Source organism: Zootermopsis nevadensis, unplaced genomic scaffold, assembly GCF_977971745.1.
Source record: "Zootermopsis nevadensis isolate Lab colony 2312 unplaced genomic scaffold, Znev_1.0 Znev_ptg000019l, whole genome shotgun sequence".
NCBI lineage: Eukaryota > Metazoa > Arthropoda > Insecta > Blattodea > Termopsidae > Zootermopsis > Zootermopsis nevadensis.
The window spans coordinates 517,288-543,510 of record NW_028259151.1 but is presented as its reverse complement, the minus strand read 5'-3'; the positions used below and the strand labels follow the sequence as shown (position 1 = coordinate 543,510).

At 38.3% G+C, this 26,223-nt stretch overlaps 1 protein-coding gene across 5 annotated transcripts in view; it reads left to right on the top strand.

The window, feature by feature from the left end:
- The window catches only part of dpy (fibrillin-like protein dumpy), a 385,379-nt gene that overhangs the window by 104,920 nt on the left and 254,236 nt on the right, over window positions 1-26,223 (top strand). For all 5 annotated transcript variants that reach the window (XM_087351382.1, XM_087351381.1, XM_087351380.1 and 2 more), the window contains exons 4-8: window positions 10,135-10,239; window positions 12,866-12,982; window positions 22,768-22,899; window positions 24,342-24,457; window positions 25,090-25,342. In XM_087351382.1, coding sequence (XP_087207508.1) covers window positions 10,135-10,239; window positions 12,866-12,982; window positions 22,768-22,899; window positions 24,342-24,457; window positions 25,090-25,342 — 723 coding nt within the window. The remainder of the gene's footprint in view (window positions 1-10,134; window positions 10,240-12,865; window positions 12,983-22,767; window positions 22,900-24,341; window positions 24,458-25,089; window positions 25,343-26,223) is intronic.

Genomic DNA, 26,223 nt, shown 5'->3' with positions numbered 1-26,223 from the left:
GTATGTATGCAAAATCGCACCTGCTCTCAAATTAGCTGTACGTTTTTCGTAGCATACCTCAGTCCCTCTGAACGGTAATGCTCTTCACTTCTTCCCAGTTCACACTTGGTAGATCTTCCTACCTTCAAGGACAGTCACTGTAAGCTTGGAATATACGTGGGAGTGTTTTAAGAAGGAAGCAACAGTAAATCCACTCACTGCTGAGGGCTACGTACTGTTGCGAAGCCTACCGTTACACTCTTGTGCGCCTGCAGCATGTCGGAACCGTGTGCCAAAGTTTCCAAACCAGTAGTACGAGAAAGATCTTCAAACTAGACTAAGCAAATGTTGCAAACATGTTGCAACCTAACGGGATTTGAATACAGTACGACGTCAGCGGAAAAACATAACCTGTGTGCTTAGAGATGAGCTATTATAATTTAATTGTGTAGTCAAATCTCTTACCAAATGGGATGGCAAACCGGAATGTTTCTGACATGTGTTCTCCAGGTTTCCCGTTCTGTTGTAGGCAGAATTACCTTTTTCTTGACTTGGGTTTTTCCTTGTTTTCTTTGATTTTTTTATGTGTGATTTTAAATATGTCACGCTACATTTCATCATGTGTAATCTTCCCCCAATCACTTAGACTTTAAATGAACTTGTGATGTCTAAATATTTGTATATGGCCTTCAGCCATAAATGACACACAACACTAACAAATTTGCGCTTAAGTAATACGCGTCATGTTTGTTTCCTTTAATAAGAGAGCATTTTAATATAGTAGGACACGTATTGTTTATCCCTGACTTGTATTCGTTATCTACGTCATCTCGTATACTTATTAATTCGCTTATTATATTCAGGTTACACGATTTAATATTTAGTAATTGCGCTATGAACATTGATTACAGTGCCCATGCATCGTCGAGTGTGTTTTTGAGTCTCTAATATTAATTCTCCTACCTCATTCTGTGTTGACGTTTTTGTACGAATGAAAACATGTTTTCTGAGCGATATAAGTAATTTGTTTAGACCTATTTTTAGAGTATGTCTCCACCTTTTATGTCAAGCGTGTAGAAGCAGTGTTAACGTTTGAAAGCCAAACCTCACCAAACAGTCTTACATGTAAAGTTGAAATTATGGGTTTATGTGTTTGTTCGCTGAAAACTCGAGAAAGTATATACCAATTTGCACCAGACTTTACATGCTTATTTCTTCATACCAGGAAGAGATCATAGGCGGGGATAACGCTGGAAAAAGTGCCTGAGTTCGAATTCCGCTGAGGGCGATTCCTGTAGCTATCGGAAACAAAACACGACAGAAGAACGGCATCTATACTAAAGTTGTTTGAGAGAGGAGATTACACATACAAAGGCTGGAACCTGGAGAATTTTCGTGACTTCGATTGTCAGTGAAGATAGTTTCTGTACCTTGGATACCAAACACGACAAAAGAACGGCGTCGCAACCATTGAAATCTGTCCTGAGTTCCAGTGCTGACGAGGAAGTTATGTATTACTCCCAAACAAAGGCACAAAAGAAGAACAGTGCCAAGGCAAAATATGTTCGCTTTGGAGAAGAGATCACCAGAAAATCAGTCCATTGACAAAAAACAAGCTGTCCTGGGTTCGAGTCTCGGTTTATATTTTGGGTTTAGCGATGTTATCCAATGATATTTTCAACAATCTGTGATAGTCGTGATAACATACTTAATGACACATGCTAACCCATGACGAGAGCCCCGATGATAGGCGTTACGACGCCGGCCGAGCATGGCTTCATTCTACTTTCGCCGACAGAAAATTTAATGTATAAAATTTATAAACTTTGTGAAGGCACAAGACATAACGTAAGCAAATCGACACCGAGCCTAGTAGCAACGCCTAACTCAAGATATATGCACCCAAGAAAACCATAAGCACAACGCCAGCAAAGCTAAGCCGAGCGTCGAAACGCCGACTCGAGATGCAATCGGTACCGATCATGAGCCTGAGAAGCTACAAGAAGCTACGACTGAAAAAGACGCCGCGACGCCGACTTGAACGCCAATCGAAGCCTTTTTAAATAACATGACATCACTTTGGCAAACCGACTAGCAGTGACACCAACCGTCCCGACACTATAGGGATGCGACCCAACAGGACGACGAAAAATCGACGCCGAGGATAATATAACTCAGAATTCCAAATCTCGCCAAGAACAGCCTAGGAATGCCATAAGGCACGATGAAGATAAACCGACGCCCAATGTTATGACGTCAAAATAATATATTTTGAGTGGACAATACTAGGTATAACATTGGAAGTTTCAAACCAGACGCCCAACGTCGCGACGCTTATTGCAGTACCGCTTATCGTCGCAACGTAGACTCCCAGACACAACTGAAGATTATAAAAGCCTCGGGACGCCATGTGGAACGATTATGACAAAACGAAGTTGATCGTCTGCACGCAAATCTTCATGACTCCGCAAATTGCACTACATTTAGCGAATATAAATCTCATAATGACATTGGACACGACGTTTGAAAACCGATACCGAGTGTCCTGGCACTGTGCATCGAGATACTTGCGACGACGCCACGCTGGTGAGACTCAGAGTGTCACTAAACTTGATGTTGGAAGTGGCGACGTCGGCACACGACGGAATATTGGGCCAGATAAAACGATATTACATCAAACACGATATAGAAAACCGACTTCAAGCGTTGAGTCACCTGCCATCGCGACGTCACCCAAGACGCTATATTTATATGTCTAACGCAGGCGACCCTTGGTACATTGGACAAAATTTTGGAAAACCGACGCCGTGCGTCTCAACGCCTACAATTGTGGCACCGCCACAGGATATACATTTCCCAAATGGACCAAAGTATGCTAATGGATACGAAGCAGAAAACCCGACGTCAAGAGTCGTGACGCAATTCCTCGCGCCGCCGCAAGTCGCCTTATTTGTGACAGGTCAACCACAGGATCACATTGGCCACGACGTTGGAAAGCCAACGCCACGTTTCGCGTCGCCATATTTAGCATATGTGAGCCTCGAGACGAATTTCCCTGGAATGCCATAGAACATGACGCTGAAAACCGTGCCAAACGTCACGATGCTAAATGACGCCATATTTCACGTACGTGCTGCTTATCTTACTTTATCATGTGATTTAATTGTGCAGCGTTGAATGATATAGCACGTTGAAGATCGAACTAAATAATACAGGTAGGAACACGAATACAATCCAACATTTTTGGCAGGCATATTTCCTTTTCCGTGGCTTGATTTTGTAAACATACATTTTTTAGTATGTCTTGTCTGCCACTTAATTGGTTCTGTCTTTTGCAATAATTATCATCATCATTGTCCTCGTCATCTGCGGCTGTACAACCCAGTGAGATTCCTGGTCGCCCTCTTTTAGAGGTTACTTAATGTATTTAGACATTTGGTGGGACTCCTTGGATGAGTGATCAGCCCGTCGCAAGGCCTATACTCTACGCAGACAAACATGAGTGTAATTCGAACCTACGGTCCCAGTGTTCAAGTGCACAAGGCCTCAAACCGCGCGGCCACTGTGACCGGCGTCTTTTGCCATACAAACAAAAAACTTTTGTAGTCGTCTCATCTCGTTAAATACTGGTACAAACAAAACAGGTAAATACAAAAGCGTGCCAGAAACGAACGCGCAAGTCCTAGTTATGTGACGGTGAAAGCGGCGCGACATGGCGTTCCGCGGAAGTAAGGACCAGCCTGTCTTATAGGCTGTAGGAATACAGAAGAAAAGTGGATTCCGCAGAATCTCCAAGCGGTCCATCTGTTTCTATAGGCCATTCACGTCTACTACGGACGGCTTCGTTCAGAGTCGAAGTATTTAAAACTGATCTGTCTTCTTTCACTACCGCGAGCTTTCCGAAATTTTGCGGACGTGTTTTCGTAATTGATAATAATAATGTTTCTTACACTACAAAATGTTTAGAGCATCAAGATGAGTGTTGAGGTTCGAAAATAAGATTTTAAAGGCCTTTTGACATAGTTTTAAGTTTTTCTCACCAGTATCATACAAATCATGCCTCATGTTTCATTAATGTACCATAATCGCCCAAAGAATGATATGCCACAAAACTTGGATCTAATATTTTTCAGCTGATCTTTGACACTTCTCATATCACATGTTAGTGATAACATAACTATCGAATAAACCGAAAGAGTGCTCAAACATGGTTGAATCGTGGCTGGAGTGTGACTTTAATTTCCAAAACAGAATTATTCTGGTTACACTATGGTCTCTGATTTGTTTTTCTGCATGACACTGTACTGGCTGTCAGCATTATTAATTTGGTATTTTAAAGCTAGTATCCTAAACAAGTTAATTATGCATAAACAAAAGTAAGCTATTTGAATTTAGTAGGCTATATAAAACAGGCTGTTACTTAGCTAAGAAAGCGTCTCGTTTCAGATGATTTAAATGAAACAGCACAGAGTCAGCCACGGTAAGATGGCGCTCAACAACCAGATATTCATCCCAATTCTTTGGCTTACCTGACAAGACAAGCCAAACTTAGGCGGTGAAATAGGACACGAATACGTTGATATACCGTTAAATTTATACTATTCTATGTTCTTAACTCTGGGACCCATACAATTGTTTTTCTTACGTTTATAGTGTTAAGGCTTCTTAAATTAGTGCCAGGAGGCCTATGTTATTCTTCATTAGCGCATTAATTTGACCAGTAAATTTTACGATTTTGGTCACACAGTTATTTTGGTTATTAGGTCTTTATTTAACTTTTCTGTGTCTGTTCATCTGGTATTATGCATTGAGTATTTTTCTGGTTTCACACACACTACACAAAGAGCCGTGACGGGCTACGAACTGGACGGGAATTCGATACCTGGTAAGGGTGTTCGAATTTTTTCTTTGCCACCACGTCAAGAACGGACTCAAGGATCGTGTAGTCATCTATCCAAAGGCATTAGGGGGTAAAACCGAATGTAGCGTTAAGCTAATCAATCATTTCCATCCAACATGTCAAACGTTTCCTGCATGTTTCATGCTTTTGTTGCGAGGTGCTTAGGCGAATAGCTCCACGTTTTGTTTTCACACCCACTCTCCGCACATATAGTCCATAGTGCATGAATGAGTCAGAGACGCTACTATTCGTCACTAAATCGCTCGCTACTTACGCTTAGTTATGCAATACGTTAGAGTTTACTGTGTTTTTGTAGACTGAACGCTGTCTGGTCCGTGGTTGCATAATGCTTTGCCGTAGCGTGGCGTGAATCAAATCGAAGGTGATGGCTCTCATTGAACCAAAGCGTAATGTTCCTCAAGTTCAGGTTAGCATTGCAGATTATCATTACAAGTGAGCATACATTAATTGGCAGGCAAGCGCTTTCCAACTTTACGCTCTGCCTAGTTTCAGAAAATTTCTCAAGGCGCTGCTATTTGATTCTACGATTGTAAGATAAGGATATTCTGCAATGCGGCATGGACCTCGATATTTATTAGTACTGAACAAGGAGGTAATTAATGAAATAAATGGGTAGATAGTAAAGTACACCAGTATTCTGTAATTACGTTTTGTCACACTTAAATTTCCTAATGATTCTCAAAGTCAATGGTCGGATATATTTTCAATAAAGTACTTGAATTTTGTAACACCTTTCTTACTTATGATAGGAAATAATTGAGTGTAGTTTTACTTGTGGTGTGCATGGGTGTGAAACTTGGTCTGAAACACTTATGAAAGAACATAGACTGGGCTCCGGAACAGAATACTGAAGAGAATGTCTAGACCGATGAGGGTGAAAGTGACAGGAAGTTGGAGTTGCTGGGACGGCATAATTACGAGCATCATAATTTGTACTCCTCACAAAGATTGTAAAACGGACGGTGAATGTATCACGCATGGGGGAGATGATAAATGCGCACATTTTATTCGGAGAAGCTGAAGAAAAGAGACCACTTCGACGACTTAGGTTTCTGTAGATACAAATTTGTAGTTTCAGTATTATTTCTGAATCGGACAGCCTGTGACAGCTGAAGAAGAAATTATTTGTGATAGAATGAATGTCCGATCATCCTAAATGTAATGTTTGGTACCAGGGGGTTTAGTAGCGCATTATAAAATCGTGACGTGTCAGCTGTCATACCAGTCCGTGACGAGATCAAAAGTGCCGGCCTGTCGGACTGGGGTCACATGGAACCCAAATCACCTCTCTGACCCTTGAGGTCTATCTCTTTAAAATTAATGACCTCCAACCTTTATGTTAGTACAGCGTCACGATTACATGTAGCCAGCAGAATTGAGTTCGCCACACCAGCAGATGTTAGAAGTGTCAGGGATGTAAACATCAAAATCATTGGCTTGGCACAAGTATCATTATTTGTGAGAAGATCATTAAATGTGCACTTTTTCCGTTCGCCCGTCCGTTTGTTCGTACATTTTATAACCGAAATTACTTAATTTATTTCAATAGTATTAAAATATATTAAATAGGCCGTCAATCACAATATAAGATAATTAAAAGATTAAAATATCATTTTACGTTCCTTATCGAGTACTCGATTTACATGTGGAACATTTACGACATGTTTCGGCTATATATAGCCGTCATCAGGTGTTATTTTATAAACTTTTTAACTGAATTACTGATTTTTACTAATTTTAATGATTTTTAGTTTTCATTTTTCTTATCATGTTCTTGTCCTTCATATTGTATCTTCATCTGTTGTATCACAATCTTAATCTTTTAATTATCTTATAATGTGATTGACGGCCTATTTTAATATATTTTTAATACTATTTAAATAAATCACAATATGACGCATCTACTATATCTTAATTTATTTCAGTTAAATTTGGATTGAAGTTCTGTATGATAACTTACTGAGTGAATTTAATTTCGATTTATGTTTTTCCCATAAGCCCGAACAGAATTTTATCGATTTTTTGGTTTTGAAGTGTGACACGCCAGAGAGTGCACCTGTAATGTATTCTGTAGGTATCGTGATTGTATTCTAGATTAAATCACTGTGCCACTGTGAGGTAATCTTAAAGCTGTACCTACTAGAACACATGAAAGCCTGTTGTTTGTTCAGTGGTTGTGGACCGAATGCTTTTAGGATGGGTCGTCACTCACCGCGAAATCTTGCGCATTCGCGTATATCGAATTCCTATCAGGGATTTTCTTCTGGTCTGTGGACTTTACTTTATTGGTGCAAAACTTTTCAGTCTCGTTACAACAAAGAAACTAGGATGTTTATCCATGACGTAAGGATTCTAGGAGCATGCTGAAAGTCCATGACCACGTAAGGTAAAGAAATGATTGCTTGACATTCTTGTATTATATCCTAAGAGATAAAATTTCCGTTACACAAGTCTTCTTTATCTTGATATTATTTTGATTGTATATTTTGATGCTTAGTAAATCTGATAATTTGCCATTGATCTGATATGACTGTAGACCGGAGCCGCTGGACAGCCAAACTCAAACACAATACAGCATGTAATATAATCAAATTATACACGACGTGTACCTGTTCTATCTGACCCATCCACTACACATCAAAAGTCTCTTTGTCGGTGTGTCTTCTTGTCTTCGAAATTTCACATACGCATGAATAATTTCCCTTGCATGTCATAGTCCGTTTACAGCCATCTTCTGCAAGTTCTTAACAGTTTATTACAGATAGACCTTGATCAGATTCCAGCATGAGTTATTGTGATTTTCTTTTGTTAAGAGTACTTACAGTGAACATGGATATACGAGGGTGAGTCAAATGAAAACCGTAATTTTTTTTTAAAATTTAATTTATTGAGTGAAAGCGGTACACAACTATATCATTTTTCTACATAGTCTACATTTCGTTCAATACAGGCCCTCCAGCGTTTACGAAGTGTATGGATTCCTCTAGAAAAAAATTCTTGTGGTTGTCTGGCAACCACTCATGCACCGCCTGCTGTATCTCTTCGTCAGAACGGAACTTCTTTCCTCCCATCGCCTCTTTGAGTGGCCCAAACATGTGGTAATCACTTGGGGCTAGGTCTGGTGAGTATGGCGGATGTGGAAGACACTCAAAGTGCAAGTCTTGGATTGTTGCAACTGTTGCACGGGCAGTATGGGGCCGAGCATTGTCATGTCAAGGACACCTCTAGTCAAAAGTCCACGTCTCTTTGATCTGACTGCAGGTCGAAGATGATTCTTCAAGATTCTTCACTGATCAAAAAACGAATTACAGAACGTTGTTCTTCTTTCGTGCACGTAACTAGTGGAGCAGCCATTTTCAAATTGGCACTGTGATGGCGATATGTTTGTCTGCATTATACTACCACCTATACGATACTCTTTATAGCAATGGTAACATGTCTGCCAACTTATAGGACAATGGCGCGATATTTCGAATTTTTATCTCAGTTTTACGGTTTTCATTTGACTCACCCTCGTAGTAGGCTTATTAAAAACCATCGAATTGAAATTAACATAAAATCGTGATTTACATAAACAAAATCAGTTATAATCCACGTACTAGTGTATCAAAAGTTTTTTTTTTTGGAAGCTTATCAGTGTTTTAGAAGTCCTCATCTTCCTGATGATGGAGGCAGTAAGCACCTCTGAAACGTCGGCAAACTTCTACCAGACTACTTGGCGCAACATCCTAGAAGACAACCATCTTCATAGTCGACGCCGTGAGAACCCGATAACTCACTTAATGAGACTGATGATAATACGTTTATATGAACTTTTGTCAGACGAAAAGAATGTTTAGTTTTGAAATTACTGACTGAACGGTCTCCACTGAGATACATAATTATCTGCATAAATTCCATTTCTGTATTAGCGTACGAAAGAACACGATTCAGTGTAGTTAATTTTGCGTGTTCCCCCCCCCCCCCCACTCATATCACTCTCGAGGAATCATTGTCTTGTTTCCTGGTCATGTACCTCTCCTCATGTTAGGGAAATGAGAAGCAATAAGATTATAGTTTGATGGCAACATACACGAAGGCTGCATTTACTGTTGTTCACACTGCGTCACATTCTGAACACTTGTAATGTGTACTCTTTAAAACTTATAGAAATCTTACATGAAACAAGAAAGAATTATCTGTCGGTATTGTTTGTTTTCCAGTTATATTCAAATTTCGTGCATCTTTAATTTATTACTTTTCTAATCTGTTAATAAACTACAAAATTTCGAATCGTCTAAATATTTAAATAACATATTTGTATGTTAGACCTGAACTGCGCTTGATATTCTTTCCTTTTTAGGATCTATCAAACAAGAATAACAGTGAAAATGGCGCGCCTTTTTTGTATAAATGTGATAAACTGTCTTAACTTTTGGCACGTGTAATTAACACCGTGGTCTGGCGATATTGTAATTTTTCGGTCCATCAGAGACATTGTTTATTAAAACAAACATTAACTTCAAAGCAGATGCAGGAATAATTCTCTCCCGCCATAAAACACCCTACGCTGTGGGTACAGCCGACTGGAGAGTGCAACTTCCATTTATTTCTATGGTTAAAAAATTATGCCCCTCTACGCCTCCGCGGCGAAGTGCAGAGAACAGCAAACTTCATATTTTCGAAAGCCTTTAAATTTGACGCCTTCTATTCAACGTATTGTATTACAATTAGATTATCTCGGGAATGTTTTTCACGTAGGTAGTTCAGGAACCACAAATGCATGTCTTGAACATTTCACGGCAACGATTACTTACGAAAACTTGTAGTAGTTGAGATTTTCACGATGGTGAGTCTGAATATTGCTGCTGTCTTCTGGGTTGTTGCGACGTGTAATCTGGTAGATGTTTACCGACGTTTCAGAGGTCCTTGCTGCCTCCATCATCAGGGCTATGAATCGCGCAGCGACCCAGAAAACAGCAATCTTCTTACGAAAAATTGTCCAGTTTTCAGCTGCGTCAGTTTGGAGAAAAATTGGCAAGAATACCTGATGATAGAGAGAGAGAGAGACGGTATCCGAAGTATTGGATTTTTTGCCCCGAATTCATTCGGCTGATCGCTCGGAAGTCTTTATTAGTGTTTGTTTTGCGTTGGGACAAACTATGCATTTAGATTTACGTGACAGTGAAATTGTATAAAGACAATGTTTCTTTTTTTCCTGCTACTGAATGGTCGAATGCTTCATTTTGTTACAGATGACTGTGGTAAAGAGGAAAGTGTGAAGTGCCAGAACGGAGCCTGCCTGGACTCGCAGTGCCATTGTAACGATGGTTTTGGAGGCTGTGGATGCGAAGTTCCAGGTTAGTACCAAGTCGCAGCGTCCACAACAGTTACATTGTAGAGATATTTTAATAATGATCGCTCAAGCATTCAACCATTAAGGCTTGAAAGTTTATGTTACTTGAGGCAGATCCATACGAATTTTTAAAACTATTGTAACATACGTATGTCTAAGACAGACAGCATTGTCTGCTTCTAATGATTATTAACGCATTTTTTAATAATTTGTCTGCATTAGTTACACATAAGCAGACTATTTTGGCCCACTCCTCTATAGTGAATGCTTCATATCACGTTATGTGTTACAGTTTGTCTTTTAGTTTACCTAACGACGTGTTATCAACTGCATAGATTGAATAGCGTTGAAAGGGACAAGATCTGTGACTTGTATTCCTACACAACAAACTGCAAATTTTATTTAAAGAAGAGGTCTTGGAAAATTTGCTGGAATTACAAATAAACTATAAAAATTATGAGTCGGGATATGTATTGTAAAGTTCTTTTTATTACACAGTGCCATTTTCTTCAGTGCAGAAGTCAAAATATTTTCTAGATCGAGAATATCCAGTGAATCTCAAAGTTTGATCACGATGTGGGAATTTAAAATTTTACATTAATGCCATTCTCTAACAATCTCATATGGATCACCACACTAATAACGCTTCCAATTAAGTAAATCCAAAACTAAGGAACTGAATAAAAATCTTAATTTCTTGCCCGCGAAGGTAACAAGTTGTTTTGTAGTGATCCATTTCATCAGATTTATTTTCTTCTGTCTCTGCAAATTTGTGTTCTTAAAATTCAGACTGAGTTTTGTATAAACTTCAGTGAAAAGAAAATTTGTATGTTCACTTTCATCTTCTAGTTTCTAATACCGTGTAGCTGCAACTAACTGCAACAATTTTAATCACATAGCTTTTATTAATTTACTAACGTAACGTAAAGTCCCATCAAAATGGACTGGATTACACATCTGTGTGTAGGACAGCAATACAATTTATTTCAGCATTATCTTTACAAATCGCATTTAAAGCACACAGTTTATAATTTCTTTAGAATAAATTCAATTTGAATACATCTTCATGGCGACTGAAACTAGATTCCTGCCAGATGTAGCAACACAGAACCGAGCGTCTGTTTCCAGAATCCCGACAGTTAAACTATGGTGGCGTCTGTGATGGGGTCTGGCGGAATCTGCCAGACCCCACCACAGACGACACCATAGTATAATTTGCACTTCTTGCTGCAACAACAGAGCGCTCGTACAGTCAAGCGATACGAACGGATATTTGGAATAATGTCAGGAAAATGCATAATTTGTATACTTTACAAACGTATTTCAGTCTTTGGTAGATTACCGCCGGCGCCTTATACTTGTTCATATGAAATGTGTTTGTCAAGTAAGCAAATTACAAATTATGTATAGTTCTAACAGTATAGTGAAAGCTACCTGGTTAAAGTCGTGACAGCGTACAATTTCGTTTAATAAACATATTAATTTTTATTTTCGAATATGATCTAAATTTCTTACCCAAGATTTAAGTTTGGAAATTTCTTATTTCGCGTCTCACAACGTGATTTGTACCAAGTGGTCTTAGATCATATTGTACCTAGCGATACGGAAATTGATCACTTTCACACACTTTCCATGACCGAATGCGCTAATCATAATGCTCTGTACTTGTAACCGGACATGAATTATGAAAGATTTTAAACTTTTACGGCGACAGAATGCAACGAAGACTTCACGGATGATGAACCGTGTGAAAACAGATTTGTGATCAAACGTGTCTGACAGTGAGACTGTCCCTGCTTGAAGATGGCTGTCTTCTTGGTTGTTGTTGATGGAGACAGCTAGTAACAAGTAAACGTCGGTAGACTTTTACCGGATTACGCGGCTCAACAACCGAGAAGACGGCCATATTCATACTCGTCGCCATGAGAACCTGAAATCCCCCTGTCTCTACCTTCACAATCAACGTTGATGACAGTCTCCGAAACAACTTCATTTTTACACTGTTCGTCGTCAAAGAAGACTTCATAGCGGGAATCAGTTAAATTACTTAAACATTATAGGTGCGTTAGCAATGACACTAACTGATGTTAGTCGTGGAATTAAAAGGCGTTCACGAAATAATTGGGAGTAGGTGTATCAAACTTAACAATTTAACCAATTTCGACAATTAGAGTTAAAGTTATCAATTTAAATTCTCTATGTCAGTGTTGGGCAACCTTTGTACACTCGAGACACACTAAATATTGTCGAAGAGTCATGGCTGCACACCAACCCCGTTTTGTATATTGTAAGGAGGGGGGGGGGGAATTGATGGTTTATGTCACTGTTTGGCCGCGATAACTTCTTACAAATCGACCTCAACCTAAAAATGTTCTATTTGATGTTCATAATTATCCATCTATATTATTATGTAATTTAATTTAATCTCTGAGGTTGAAACAGCATCGCTGATTTACTCTACAGTCGATCAGTCTATCTCGTTTTCCGGTACTTTTTTTAAAATGAATTTTTGAGGTCTGATCGTGATTCAACTTCCGCACAGTAATGTGAGTTGTTTGTTCAGACGAATTCATAAATTTGGTTGTTTTCAGTGTGTTGTGCAGAGATAACTGTTGTATTTTATTTTTCAGATGAAAATGAATGCAAGTACAGACCTTGTGACGTATTCGCGCATTGCACCAACACTCTGGGCAGCTTTCACTGTACCTGCTTCCCCGGTTACGCAGGAGACGGTTTCAGCTGTGAAGGTAAGTTGAGTTATCAGCACGCACGCTTCTCAGAATCAGATACATGTCGCAAAAACTGTGCAGAAGAACGCCAAATAATGATAATGTAGTCTGAGGTCGTACCATAATACCCAAATATATTTTTTCCAAGACAGAGGTGTCTGTTTTGTTACAATTTAGCTCCAGTTATTTATTCGCTGATAGGTCTACTATACGGAAAACTTATGGAAGTCAATAAAGGTAATAAAATAAATGTGTATGTATATATCTTCAATTTATTCGCCGTATCCAATGAAAATGCATAGTTAATAAAAATTTGCCTGTCTCTACTCATGAATCACCTATCGAACTGAAAATGTCGAGTTTATATAATGTAACATTGGAGAATTGTAGGAAAATTTGACCAACCATTTGAGTTTTATATTTATTTGAGACAATTTATACTACCTCTTTACGTAATAGCACGTGATTTTCGAGGTTTTCTCAGTATGACTGCAATTAATATTAAAGAATTGTGGGAACATTTGTTTACCCATTTCACTTTACATTTAGATGAAAAAATTAATGCGACCCAGAATTCTTACGCTATGATTACATTTTCTAACTTTCTCAATGATACAGGCTACTTATATTTCTACAAGTTTGCTTCAGTTACGTATTTGCTGATACAATATGGAGAACTTCCGGAATTCGAAAGGAACATTTATAGATTCGTAAGGAATTTAAATAATGAAAGCTCTATAGCCCACCGTCTATGCCACAGTCGTCTAAATTGTTAGCCAAAGCTCCTGAAAATTATTGAGCAACAACGGATTCATAGTCGACCAACACAGCGAAAGAAATTCCTTAAATTCTTCATGAACTTACTCATGTATTACAGGCATTAAATTTCTATATAATTATTTAGTTACGTATAAATTTTTATTTTTCGTTTCTTCGAATTGATCATTCATAGGCTGCTTGCTGTTGCACCCAACGTGTCCGGACTCAGTTATATCACTTTCAACTTCTGTTTATTCAGGGTTCGTTGCCCGTGCATGCTAACTGCAAGTTCAAGTGTGTTTTCTTGTTACCCGTACATCCTCCAAACGAGTATACGCCTCTGGCATTGCAGCAGGGGCCGGACTTTGACCTCCCGAGGTCTGGGTTATGTCAAGTTTAATATGTTTCAAAATTGGAAAGTCGGAATATAGGCCTCGATCTATTATCCAGACTGAAAGAAACTTTAAAAAATAAACTTGAAACTGATGTAAGTGAACGCATTGGTAAACTAAGATGAGTGTGTAGATATAAGATGATCAGTGGTTGTACAATGGAGTAATTTAAATGTTAAAACATTGTCCAATAAGCTGTCGCCTTCTAATGCTATTATAAGTAGTAATAGAAATTCACAGCTGCTACACCGTAAAACTTACATTGCATATTTTTAGGCCCCTCACATCATGAGACCCTAAGCTGTAGCTCCCTACCTCCAACGTATTTTTTTCTCACTGTCAAATAACGGCTTGAAATCTGATTTGGAATTGTTCAGGATTTTCGGTGGTTTAGGCTGTTAGTAACATCGCTTTTTAAGTATATTATGAAAAGTAAAACAATAACTCATAAAATTGTGAAGGAAACTGAAAAAAAAACCCTGAAAAGAACTTTTAAAGAGCAGAAAGTATGTAGAGTATAAGTAACAGCACATGTTAATATATTCGAATGTGCTTATTCTTCACCTGTTCTTTTGTTAAGGTGAAGTTGTGAAATCATAATTTTTATTATGAAAATGTTATAAAAATAAATATATGTAGGGATATATTCCTATCCATAAAAAAATTGGAAGTGCTTTTCGACGTCAGAGTCTCTTTTAAATTGGAGGGTGAAATAATGGAAGTTTTTCAGTGATCTATACCAGTGGTATTTAACCTTTTTTGTTCGCGTACCCCCAGATATAATTTCTCTTCAACTTTTTACCCCCAAAGGTGTTGGTGTATAATTCAAGTTATACATAGTATATAATCTACATCTAAAATAAATTACATTACTGATTATTCAGCGTTTATCATAAAATAATATATATTTTTTTAAATTTCACGTAACCCCTAAGATGTCTTCGCGTACCCCCGGGGGCACGCGTACCCCAGGTTGAATACCACTATTCTATACCACCTCGTTTTATTCACCCTCTTAATTGACACACGCACTTTAGTCCTAACCATGAAAAACAATTATCCTTACTGGTCATTAAAATCAGACTTCAAGCACTAAAGGACTTGGCATACCATTTTTCTGTTATTTACCGAGATGGTGGGCAGCGCAGTAATTGCGTTGTGCATGGTTAGCACGCCAATGAAGCAGCGTTAGACACAGATCGCTTTATGTGTTATGAAAACGGTATGATCAGGCAGGCCAGTAACCAGGCCAGAAATTGTTCCTCAGTTCTTTGCTGCTCTGTACCATTTAGATTAATTTTGAAAGTTGAAAAACTTATATTCTTATGAGAGTACTGACTGCACACATGTGAGAGTTCTATGGTTATCAGAGGAGATGGTGGTATTGTGGAAACCTGTGGGCAATATGCCTCTGCGTGTGCGAAACCCGCAGGAAACTGTCAGATCACACAGTAAACCAGCCAACACGGTTATCCATCTTGAAACGATTCTACATTTTCGAATATTGCAAAGAATAGATGAAACTTTAAAGGTTCCTTTCATGAAAATATTACTCTTTATGTAAATGTCATTAAACTGCATTCTTCGTGTTCATAAAGTAAAAGCTGACCCACTATACGCCATGTAGGCGCTTGGTGGGGGAGGTAGTGTAGCTCCTGTTTATTCTTGACCTCGGCACTAGATGGGGGTTAGTGGTCAGTATCACGCCCCGGCCGCTCTTTACCCCCGGGAAAGGACCCCGGTACCCAATGGATAGAAGAACCGGTCTAGAAGCAGAGGCTAGAGGAAAAATCCTCTGCCCTCGTCGGGATCGAATCCCGGTCGTCCAGTTCAGTCATTGTACTGACTGGGCTACGCCGGCCAATCTAGTTCATAAAATACAATAATTCTATGTCTGTCTATTGTTAAATTTATTACCCTGGTCCTTTATTTAAATTAAGGTCTATAAACTAGGGTCACATATCACCTGTACCTTTTGTGTGGAGGAACATTTTACATCTTTTTTTACAAAAGTAAAAACTTTCTGAAGAAAAACGCATTTAATATCATGATTCTGGTGAAACGATCTGGTAACCAGATGAATGCTCTAGCCGTTGATGTGCCAGTTCTCAGATTTAATAAAACCAAAAGCCCTTAGAAAGCCGAAAACAAAATGGAATTCCATAATATCACCTTCTCCTGTAGCTAAGAAAGTTAATCCAGATAACATGCGCTTCACATATTTGTGACGTACATGTTAGTGAATATGGCTTATTAAAAACAGCACATTCAGTTGAATATATAGTACCCTTACTAGATCATCACGTGTACTACTAATTTACGTAAAGCCGGCCTCAGTCATGATTCATTGTACTTGCACGTAACATTGCGATGTGCCTCAGGTCAGAAAAAGGAGATCGTTTTGTACTGTACGTGATTAGAATAGCAGTTCATCAACTTCCCGACAAGCTCTCTGTACATCAACATGAAATGTCTGGTATAACCACAATGCGTGATACAGACTTTTCTGTTCGTTTCAAAGTATTAAATTAGGTGAGCCACGCTATTGTTGCAGTGGGATAAGAACGTGTTGGCCGCACATGACATGGAAGAACGCAACAGTACCACAGTTACCTTCTCTGCTCGTAATCGAGGTCTTTATGTCACAGCATCGCTGCTGTATCTGTCCTATTGCCACTTGGCCATACCACTCTGAAAAGATTGATATCATGACTGCTTGAAGGAAAGTTTGAAATGAAAGTTTTTACAGCTAGAGAAAATATAATATATTCTTAATGGTGCCAAATGGCGACGGGTTCCATGTTATAACTGCTTTCTAGTAATTACCATCCGATGTTTTATTTTATGTTAATTTGTAACTTTAATTGTTAATTATTAATCTGAAACATCTTTGGCTTTCTTTTTAATTTAATTTTTCATATATTAGCGTATAATGGAATCGTATAAGAACTGCATAATGCTTACTAGTAAAAGTAAAAAAAAAAGTAAAGCTGTCCCACTATACGTCATGCAGGTGCTTGAGGGGAGTGGAGGTATAGCTCCTACTCATTCTTGACCTCGGCACTAAATAGGGGTGAGTGGTCAGCATCACGCCCCGGCCGCACTTTATCCCCGGGAAGGACTCTCATATCCATTGGACAGGAGGGTGGGTGAGCCCCAGAGAGCCATATAATAACATAAACCACCAGTTTCAGTGAAGGAGCTGAGATTACTTCAGTTGCAGTCAATGTCATGCCATTGTCTCATTGTCGTATTTAAAGTTTGGAATGGTCTTCAGGTTTTACAATCTAGCAAATAAACGTTGCTCTTTAACTGAGTCACTACAGAAAGCCGAGTAAACACTCGATTGACCAGGACTTCCGCAAAGAAGTCCATGATTATTTGCCTGTTCAAGAATGTAGAATAAAAACCTCAAGTACAGCACAACCTTCAAACGCCACCCCTTGATCTAGTGCAATGAAGTTCGTGTTTCTAAGAATTAAGTTGCGTAAGATATGTTTTATTATTAACCTACAATCCATGCTTTCATATCGCTTTCTTTCAACGATAATGTCGATTGCTTAATAGAATATTAATTCATTCTTTTCTGCTCAGTTCAGACAAATTCTTGTAAATGACGACCTCGTAATCTGCTCTGAAAGAAAAGACTTTGATAAAAATGTTTTCTTGTCCCGAGTGAACGAATTTAATCCACAAAACCTCTAATAAAAATTCCGAAAGTGAAAACGTTTTTAATACATCTTGTTACATCATACAGTGACCATAATGAATTGATTTTCAAGCTCTCGAAACAAAAGTCCAGAGTCAAGATCTGACGTGCCGGCGTGTTATGGAATGTACTGTTTCCATTTATTAAATATGTCAATATGCATGTTGGCGAATGGATTTTGTTGGTCCGGGACAGGTACCGGTGGAAGGCTTTTGTTAATGCGGTGATAACCTTCGGGTTCCCTAAGCCATCTAGTTATTTAGTTAATATGTACGGTAAATTTTACTTTGTCTACTTTCACTTAACGCGTTTTACATTTGAGTCTCGGCATGTTAATGTCAAAATTAACTCCCAAATTCACATCTCTGTTAATAGGCACAGTTCAAATCTGTAGTTCTCTTAACCACAAGACTAATTTCATGCGTATTCCAACGACACCAACGCAGTTCACTTAAGGTACAATTTGGCTGCACGCGACAGAGACAAGCGACCGAGGCAGGCGACAGAGTTACGAGACCGAGACTGGTCGCTTCCTGTCTGCTCTCTGTACAATCGTATGAAGTACAATTACGAGCGCGAGACAAAGACAGGCGACAGAGACAAAGCACAGGAGACCGCTCTCGGACCAGTAGTGTCTCGCGACGGGCTCAGGCAGCACGTGTGTTGTTGAGTAAAATAATGGCAGAAATTAAATTTACTGGTGACCAAGATGAGCAATTGGTAGAATTAGTAGCAGAAAACCGACCACCGACAAAAAGATCCTTCTTCACGTCTGGTTTAGAATATTTAACTCATAGGTTTTCTTTGTTTCTTTCGCAACAAATAACACAGCAACACATCATCTTCTTCTTCTTCTTCTTCTTCTTCTTCGAGTAACCTTTTTAGAAGCATTTTTGTACTCATTTTTCACAGAATATGTGCACGTATGTCTCAACAAAACAAAGAAAACAAACACTTTGCCGCATGTCTCGGTCGTCACCTCAAAAGTGTGTGGCGACAAGCTGCGATGTGTCCGTCTCCCGTCTCTGTCGCCTGCCTCGGTCGCTTGTCTCTGTCGCGTACAGCCAAATTGTACCTTAACTGTCGGCGCAGGCGACCGGTCTGAATAAAGCGCCGCTCGTATAGCGACTCTTTTAAAGAGGGAGATGGAGTAGTTGTATTTGTAATACAAGAGGAAGAGCGTGGACGATGTACGCAAGATGAACAGCGGGAAAGGAGATGGCATAAAAGAAATGGCGAAGCTAGAATAGGGAGGTCGTTGCTCTTGTTGGCACAGGGCGTTGCTCTCGTCGTCTGCAAGCAAGCCTTTACGGATTTCTGCTGCTGCAACACTCATCCTGTACGAAAACGCATATGGTGGTGTAGGCTGCATTTTTTTCTTTTAAATTCTTGAGGTTTCAAGCACTGACGTGAGTCCATTAGTTATTCGTATTCTTGAATATGTTGGATATAAAGCTTACAAGCATTTTTGGTTCTATTATTCCCACAGCTTAAGCCATACCTTTTGTTTCAGCAATCCAAAATAAAATCAGTGCAGATAATTACAAATTTGGAAAGTTTAGAACATATTTTTACACTTCAAAGCTTTTTGCTACTTAGTGATAGTTTAAATGGCTTAATAGATTATTCAAATGGACTGGACGTGTGCTTACATTAGATTATAGCCCGCAATGGCTTTGTCAATTGACGCCATTGTTGTGGTCGCGTGTGTAGGCGTACAAAAATAAATATTCATTTGGCTTAAAGCAGTTTTCCGAGAATATTCAGCCCGAAACGTGTCACTGTTAGCATGCCATTTAAATACATGTTGCTGTTCTCAATATGTATTCAGTTGTGTTTCGTTTGTCATAGTTGTAGTAGGCATAGGTTAAAGGCGTCACCAATGCTGAGATCTTAGTACTAACGGAAGTAATAGTTAGCTTCTATCTCTGGACAAAGCACCACAGTGTTCATGGCAGGGCGAGTAAGAATTGCAGTATCTGTGTACAGAACCATGTCTACCAACAAGTGAGAAGAAAGTTACCTTCAACAAAAGTTGCCACGGATCCTGCAATAACCTATTAAATATACCAGGTCTACAAAAACAATTCTTAATGATGATACAACAAGCATTATCACACTAATACAGATGCGAAAATTTAAAAGAAGGGGTATTCGAATTTAAAAGTATCCGTATAGTTTATGGACATTTACTGAAATTAGCTTGTGCACCACAGCGAGCATGTCGATGTTGGTTTATTTCGCTGGAGCTTTAAACTAGAAATTTTTCTTGTTTAAGCGTCAAACTATACCACGAATCAAAGTCATGAAGCAACCTACAAATGTTAAAAGAAAATTAATAGTATTAAGTACATGAAAGATGCGCATACTACATTACTGCTGGGACAAAGGAGCGTAAGTAAAGCTGCAACTATGGTGTGAGGCATAGCCACAGGTGATATGAATGTTAGTGCAGAACACAAAAAGATAAGGAAGCACTGAATTTGTATGGCACTAAATGACGTTTGTCAGATGTGTGATGACAAATAAAGTTGTAAATATTCGGAGACCCTATGACTAGAGGGTCATCAGCACACTCTGGCCTCCTTTTACTCCTGGGGAAAGGGGAACCTTGCATTTATATCACAGGAGCTGAGTGAGTTCATGGGCCAAGATGGATGGTAGAGACATTGAAAAAGTTTTCGAAAGACCTTTGCCACATAGTCAACCCTAGCTATGTACGTTGCAACGAGTTTATCACTGGGCTAATATGGCTCACAACACAACCGTACAAAAAGTTAGAGTTATTAAATAAGTTCATCACTTATGTCTTAAATATTTAAAACTTCCATGAGATAATTTCTAGTCGGATGTGGTGCACTATACAACCTCTGAAGGCTGCAGAAAGATATAGAAGTAAGGTGACAAACCAGCCTGTTTTAGCAGGTGCATTGTGGGAGGGCCATCAATCACAATATTTTTCATATTCTACATTTAACCGCATTAGGAACAAATTTAGCCAGCCGCAGTGGCCACGCGGTCTAAGGCATGGACCTCGTGCGCCTGGCCGCTGGGACCGTGGGTTCGAGTCCCACTCAAGGCATGGATGTTTGTCTGCGTCTTTCTGTGTTTGTATAGGTAGAGGCCTTGCAGATAGGGCTGATCACTCATCCAAGGAGTCTACCACTGTCCAAATAGATCAATTGAATAAATAAAAAACCTCGACACCTACGGGTAAAAGAGGGTGAGAGAAAGAGGAACAAATTTAACCAGCAGGAATACAACAGACATGAGATATGAACCTGAGGCCCCCTGAATACAAAGTGAGAGTGCTAACCTTTTTAACCTTGATTTTCAGTCAAGTTATACTTATCATTTCTAATTCAAGGACAGTAACGGTAAAAATGGAATGGCTGACTAGTTATTTATACATAAATGAAATAGCATTCAAAAGCTTGTTATTAATTCTTACAGGCAGTGAAATGCAACTTTTCATCTTCTTACTGGAGCTTTTTATGCTGTAAACAATAAAAATTGAAATCATTTTACAGTACATCCATATATAGACTGTATAATCTAAGCTCATATATTGTCAGGGTGATTAAGTCGAGAAGAATGAGATGGGCGGGGCATGTAGCGCGCATGGATGGGACAAAAGGTGTGCACCGGGTATTATTCGGGAAGCCTGCGGGAAAAGACCGCTGGGGAGACCTAGACGTAGATGGGAGGATAATGTCAGGCGGGATCTATGGGAGATAGGAGTTGAAGAAGATTGGATTTTGTTGGCCCAGGACAGGGTCCGGTGGAGGGCTTTGGTTAATTCGGTGATGAACCTTCTGTGTAAAAAATGTTATTATTCTCATACAATACCAGAATGCTTCGGGTAGCTGATGTAAGATCTTCTTCTTCTTCTTCTTCTATGGCTCTCCGGTCCATATTCGGTCCATGGCCTCCTCAATTCTCCTCTTCCATTTGGTCCTCTGTTAGGTCCGTCTGTCCGAGGCTGTGATTGAGGTTTCGAAACATCTTCCTTTTTATGGTGCAAGGTTGTTAGCCTTGATAACAAACCCCCAACCTGGAGGACCAGGGTACCTGTCTTAGTCTGACCTCTTCCCCTCGACCCTACCAGTAGCCATGCTACTACCAGCATTGCTCTTGGGGTCACTGAGGTACTCAAGCCCCACCACCACGACAAGGTGCAGGTACCATTAAGTGGGGAGCTGATGCAAGATAAAATGTAAAATTGTTGACCACACTTAAAGAGTTCATGTCCGACACTTCTGCAGCAAGAGTAATTTATTCAGTGTAATTAAAAATTCGGTCTATATTATAGAAGACAATTCCAGTTCTTAATGGAAATGACTTTATGCCATTGTATAAAGAACACCAATCTTTTCAGTTCTGTGTATAATTGAAATCAATTGCTGTTTGCATAATAATCCCTGTAATTTATATTAATCTCATTTGTTGTTATTTAACTAACATGGTAACCTACTGCTCATTCCACTTAAATTTACCATATCTTGACATACAGACAAGATAATTTAAGTACCTCTTAACACTACATTAAGTGCAGTCAGGGATTTCATTATTTTCTACTATCTTAGCTTCAGCAAAGGGGCACTGTCCTTGGGGCTAAGGCCTTCAAAACAGTGAGTTTCTTGGTGTTATAAGGTGGCTGTCTGGTCTTTCAGTGTGTCCACTATTTAGTCTTATTATTACGAAATACGATGTACCTTAAGAGCAATTGAATTTACAGCAGTTGATACTGTAGAAAAATGGAATGAATATCAAGTGTATTGGTGAATATTAAATACAACTAATAATGAACAATGTATTTCGAAATATTGTATCATAATTTGCATGCAAACCAATGTGTTGAACTTTTCAGTGACCAACATCTTTTCTTGAATAAGTCAAACAGAGTTTACGCATGTTGAAAGAATATGATATTCGTATTCCAGATATCAATGAGTGTGACGACCCTGCTGTGGCAGCCAGGTGTGTTGAGAATGCTGAGTGCTGTAACCTGCCAGCACACTTCTTGTGCAAGTGTAAACCCGGGTTTGAAGGCGATGGGGAAGTGCAATGTCAAGGTAAATAGCACATTTATTTTGTACGATCTTTGTCATCAGATGATAACCTGTACAAATGATTATATAGTGGTAACTTAAGATTTCAGTATTGTTGCGTTTTATAAAGGGGTAAATCATTATCCTTACCTACTCATCATTCTGTTCTCATCTCATTTTACACTATGTAACCTGTGCTGTTGAAACAGCATTGTTAAGTTGTTTAAGAACTGAAAGGAGACATAATTTTCATTACAAACAAATTAAAGTTATGCAATAAATTCACTTATAAGTTCACATAATGGTAGTCATTAGACAGTAAATTAATACGTTGTGATAACAACATATTGCACTTCAGGCTTGTAATTTATCTAAAATCATTTCATGCTACAATGAATTGGATCAAGCCAAAAGACTCTAAATGTGCATAGGTGTGATATTCCTTTAATGTGTTGACTCATGTCTTGACCTTCACCTCTTCAGATACCGAGTCAGAAGCTCTGTTTCATTACTAGTTACCTTTAGCTCATCGTTTATTTATACAGTTGTTTCGTCAATGTTATTTGACCTCATGCTGGAAAAGGAAATGAAGTTGTTCTGATGTAATGCACTTTAAATAAAATTCTTGTTCTGTGCTTAGTCATTTGTAACATGACACATTGTTATACGGGTAAAGTCCAAGAAGGATTTGAGTCTGTAGAATCGAATATGTGAAACTGTTTAAATATGATTATTTTCAAAACATTAACCTAGATTTCTAATCTATCGTAGTGACAATAAAATTAATTGTGTTACTTGAATTTTACTCATCCTCAGACATAACTATAATAACTATGTAAGATTTGAGGTTTTCACAGCGGTGTGCATGAAGATTTCTGTCTTCTGGTTGTTGTACTGTGTAGTCTGGTCGATGTTAACCAACGTTTCATCGCCCTGATGATGGAGGCAGTATGACCTCTGAAACTTTGGTTAACATCGACCAGACTACACAGCGCAACAACCGAGAAGACAGAAATCTTCAACTATAATAACTAGTTACATTATAATTGTACATATCCTACATGTTTCAACTCTCTGCATAATCATTCTATTATCCCACACTATATAGTCTGAGCTACTGACAGTGTCATTAAATAAACCAGAAGTTTTCATGGGCAACACAAACTCTGCAAGGAAACTGTTGGTTTTACAAAAATATATTTTAAAAACCTAAGAACTAATATTCTGATTTTCACAGGAATCGCAAGAAGATACCTTTACTGTATTTGTTAATAATAATATTTTCAGGCATCAAATATTACTGTTTTATTCTATCTAACTGTAATACAGAATAAATGAAGCAAGATTAAGGAAAATGAATATGTTTAATGGGAAATATTTGTAATCTTTCATAATGCTTCTGCCTATGAAACAAGCTATATGCAAACATGACACAATTTGTTTAATAAAATTAATTACTTTTTCAGATATCAATGAGTGTGAACATCCAGGGGCATGTGGAATAAATGCAAATTGCGAAAACATTCCTGGAAATTATACATGCAGCTGCTTAGAAGGCTTCATTGGAAATCCCTTTGATGGGGTAAGATGTAGATATATCTGTAATACATGGGAAGAAAAACATTTTTGAATTAATTAGAAGTACTGTCAGATTAAATAATACATCTGAAATGTTGCAATAAAATAATTAAAGTCATGATAGTACTGTAAGTATAATATCCTTAAGAAAATGCCATTCAGGTAAAATTCCAACCCTTGGCCCTTATTTGCTTGAGATATATTATATCATAAAATGCATTGTGTTAAATCACAAATGACTCACATAAAGTCAAAACATTCTAGAGAAAATATTAGGAGGTAATGTTGAATCATGTATTATGACTACATATTTGATTTATTTAAATTAATGTGAATTAAAAAATATTTGTAACATTGGCACAACGATTGTGATAATAATTATAATCTTTATTTGCATTTGTGGATTAGCTGTTTATGAATCTGTTGCAACTCCAAAATTTCTTTAGTCTTTCTGTTCGTTGGTCTAACATAAAATCAATTGATATGATATATTAAAGTTATAATAACGTTTAATTGGGAAATTGTATGTCCATGAATAATTTTACAACTATATATGAATTAAAGTGGTAAATGAAAGGGAAAAGTTTGTTTCATAATAGTATAATTTTTACATGTATTTCTCCCTTTCCACCTCAGTGCGTTGACCAAGATGAATGTGAGGACCAACATGCATGTGGGCCTGGTGCTATTTGTACAAACCTCCCAGGTGGACACAGGTGCGAATGCCTAGCTGGCTTTGATGGTGACCCATACACCACAGGCTGTGCAGATGCTGATGAATGTGCACGCAGTCCATGTGGAAGGGATGCTCTCTGCAGTAATATGCCTGGAAGCTATAGATGTTCATGTCCCCCAGGATATGTTGGAGACCCATTTCATGAATGTGCAGGTGAGCTGTTTAGTTTACTCTTATTCTGTCTCCTGTTGGACTACTGTTGTTGAATGTCATAATTAAGGAATGCGAGGTACAGATAACATATTTAAACGATAAATATTTTTGTCAATTTATTTTTGACAGAATATAACAGCATGAAAATACTTTCATTAATATCATTGTAAATATACTGTATTGTGAAATCATCTCAGGGAAAGCACATTAACATCAGATCTTGAAAAGACGTGAAAGTTTCCTCTCCAGGTAGCGGCACTAGTCTCGTTTGCTTTTCAACCAAAAATGATGCTTAACCCTTCTGATATTAAATTCAAAGAGAAGATATTCTACAATAACCATAGAACAGTAATAATGAAAGGTATTTGCTAATTTTTTTTTAAAATTTTGTGATAGCTATAGCTTTTCTGGTTTTTGATTGTACAATGTTTGGTGAGAGACCAACAAATGATTCTGTCAAAATTCTACTCATTGCTCTAAACAGATCATTCCCACTCATTTCACAGTGCTACATAATGAATGACAAAAGTTTTTTTTAAGAATTCTGGAATGTGTTTTCACATTTGAATAAAAATTTTCTTGGATATTATCCACCGTCTAGTAAATAAAATATAAAACGTAAAATGACGTTTCAGAGATGGGGCTCTATCTCCGTCTTCAGTTGGGCCCACTAGACAGAGCTAATCCCTATCTCCCGACAAACTAAAAAAGTGAAATTCCCGGAATATAAGAAGATCACCACACCATTCATCCGTGGGGCGTAAAAGAATAAAATAGAAATAGTAGACACACAATTCGTTAAACACGAAAAAAGCCAAACAAAAACAAAGACTCACAAAGGTGGGAATAAATACACATGACCATTAAGTTGAAACCCGCTG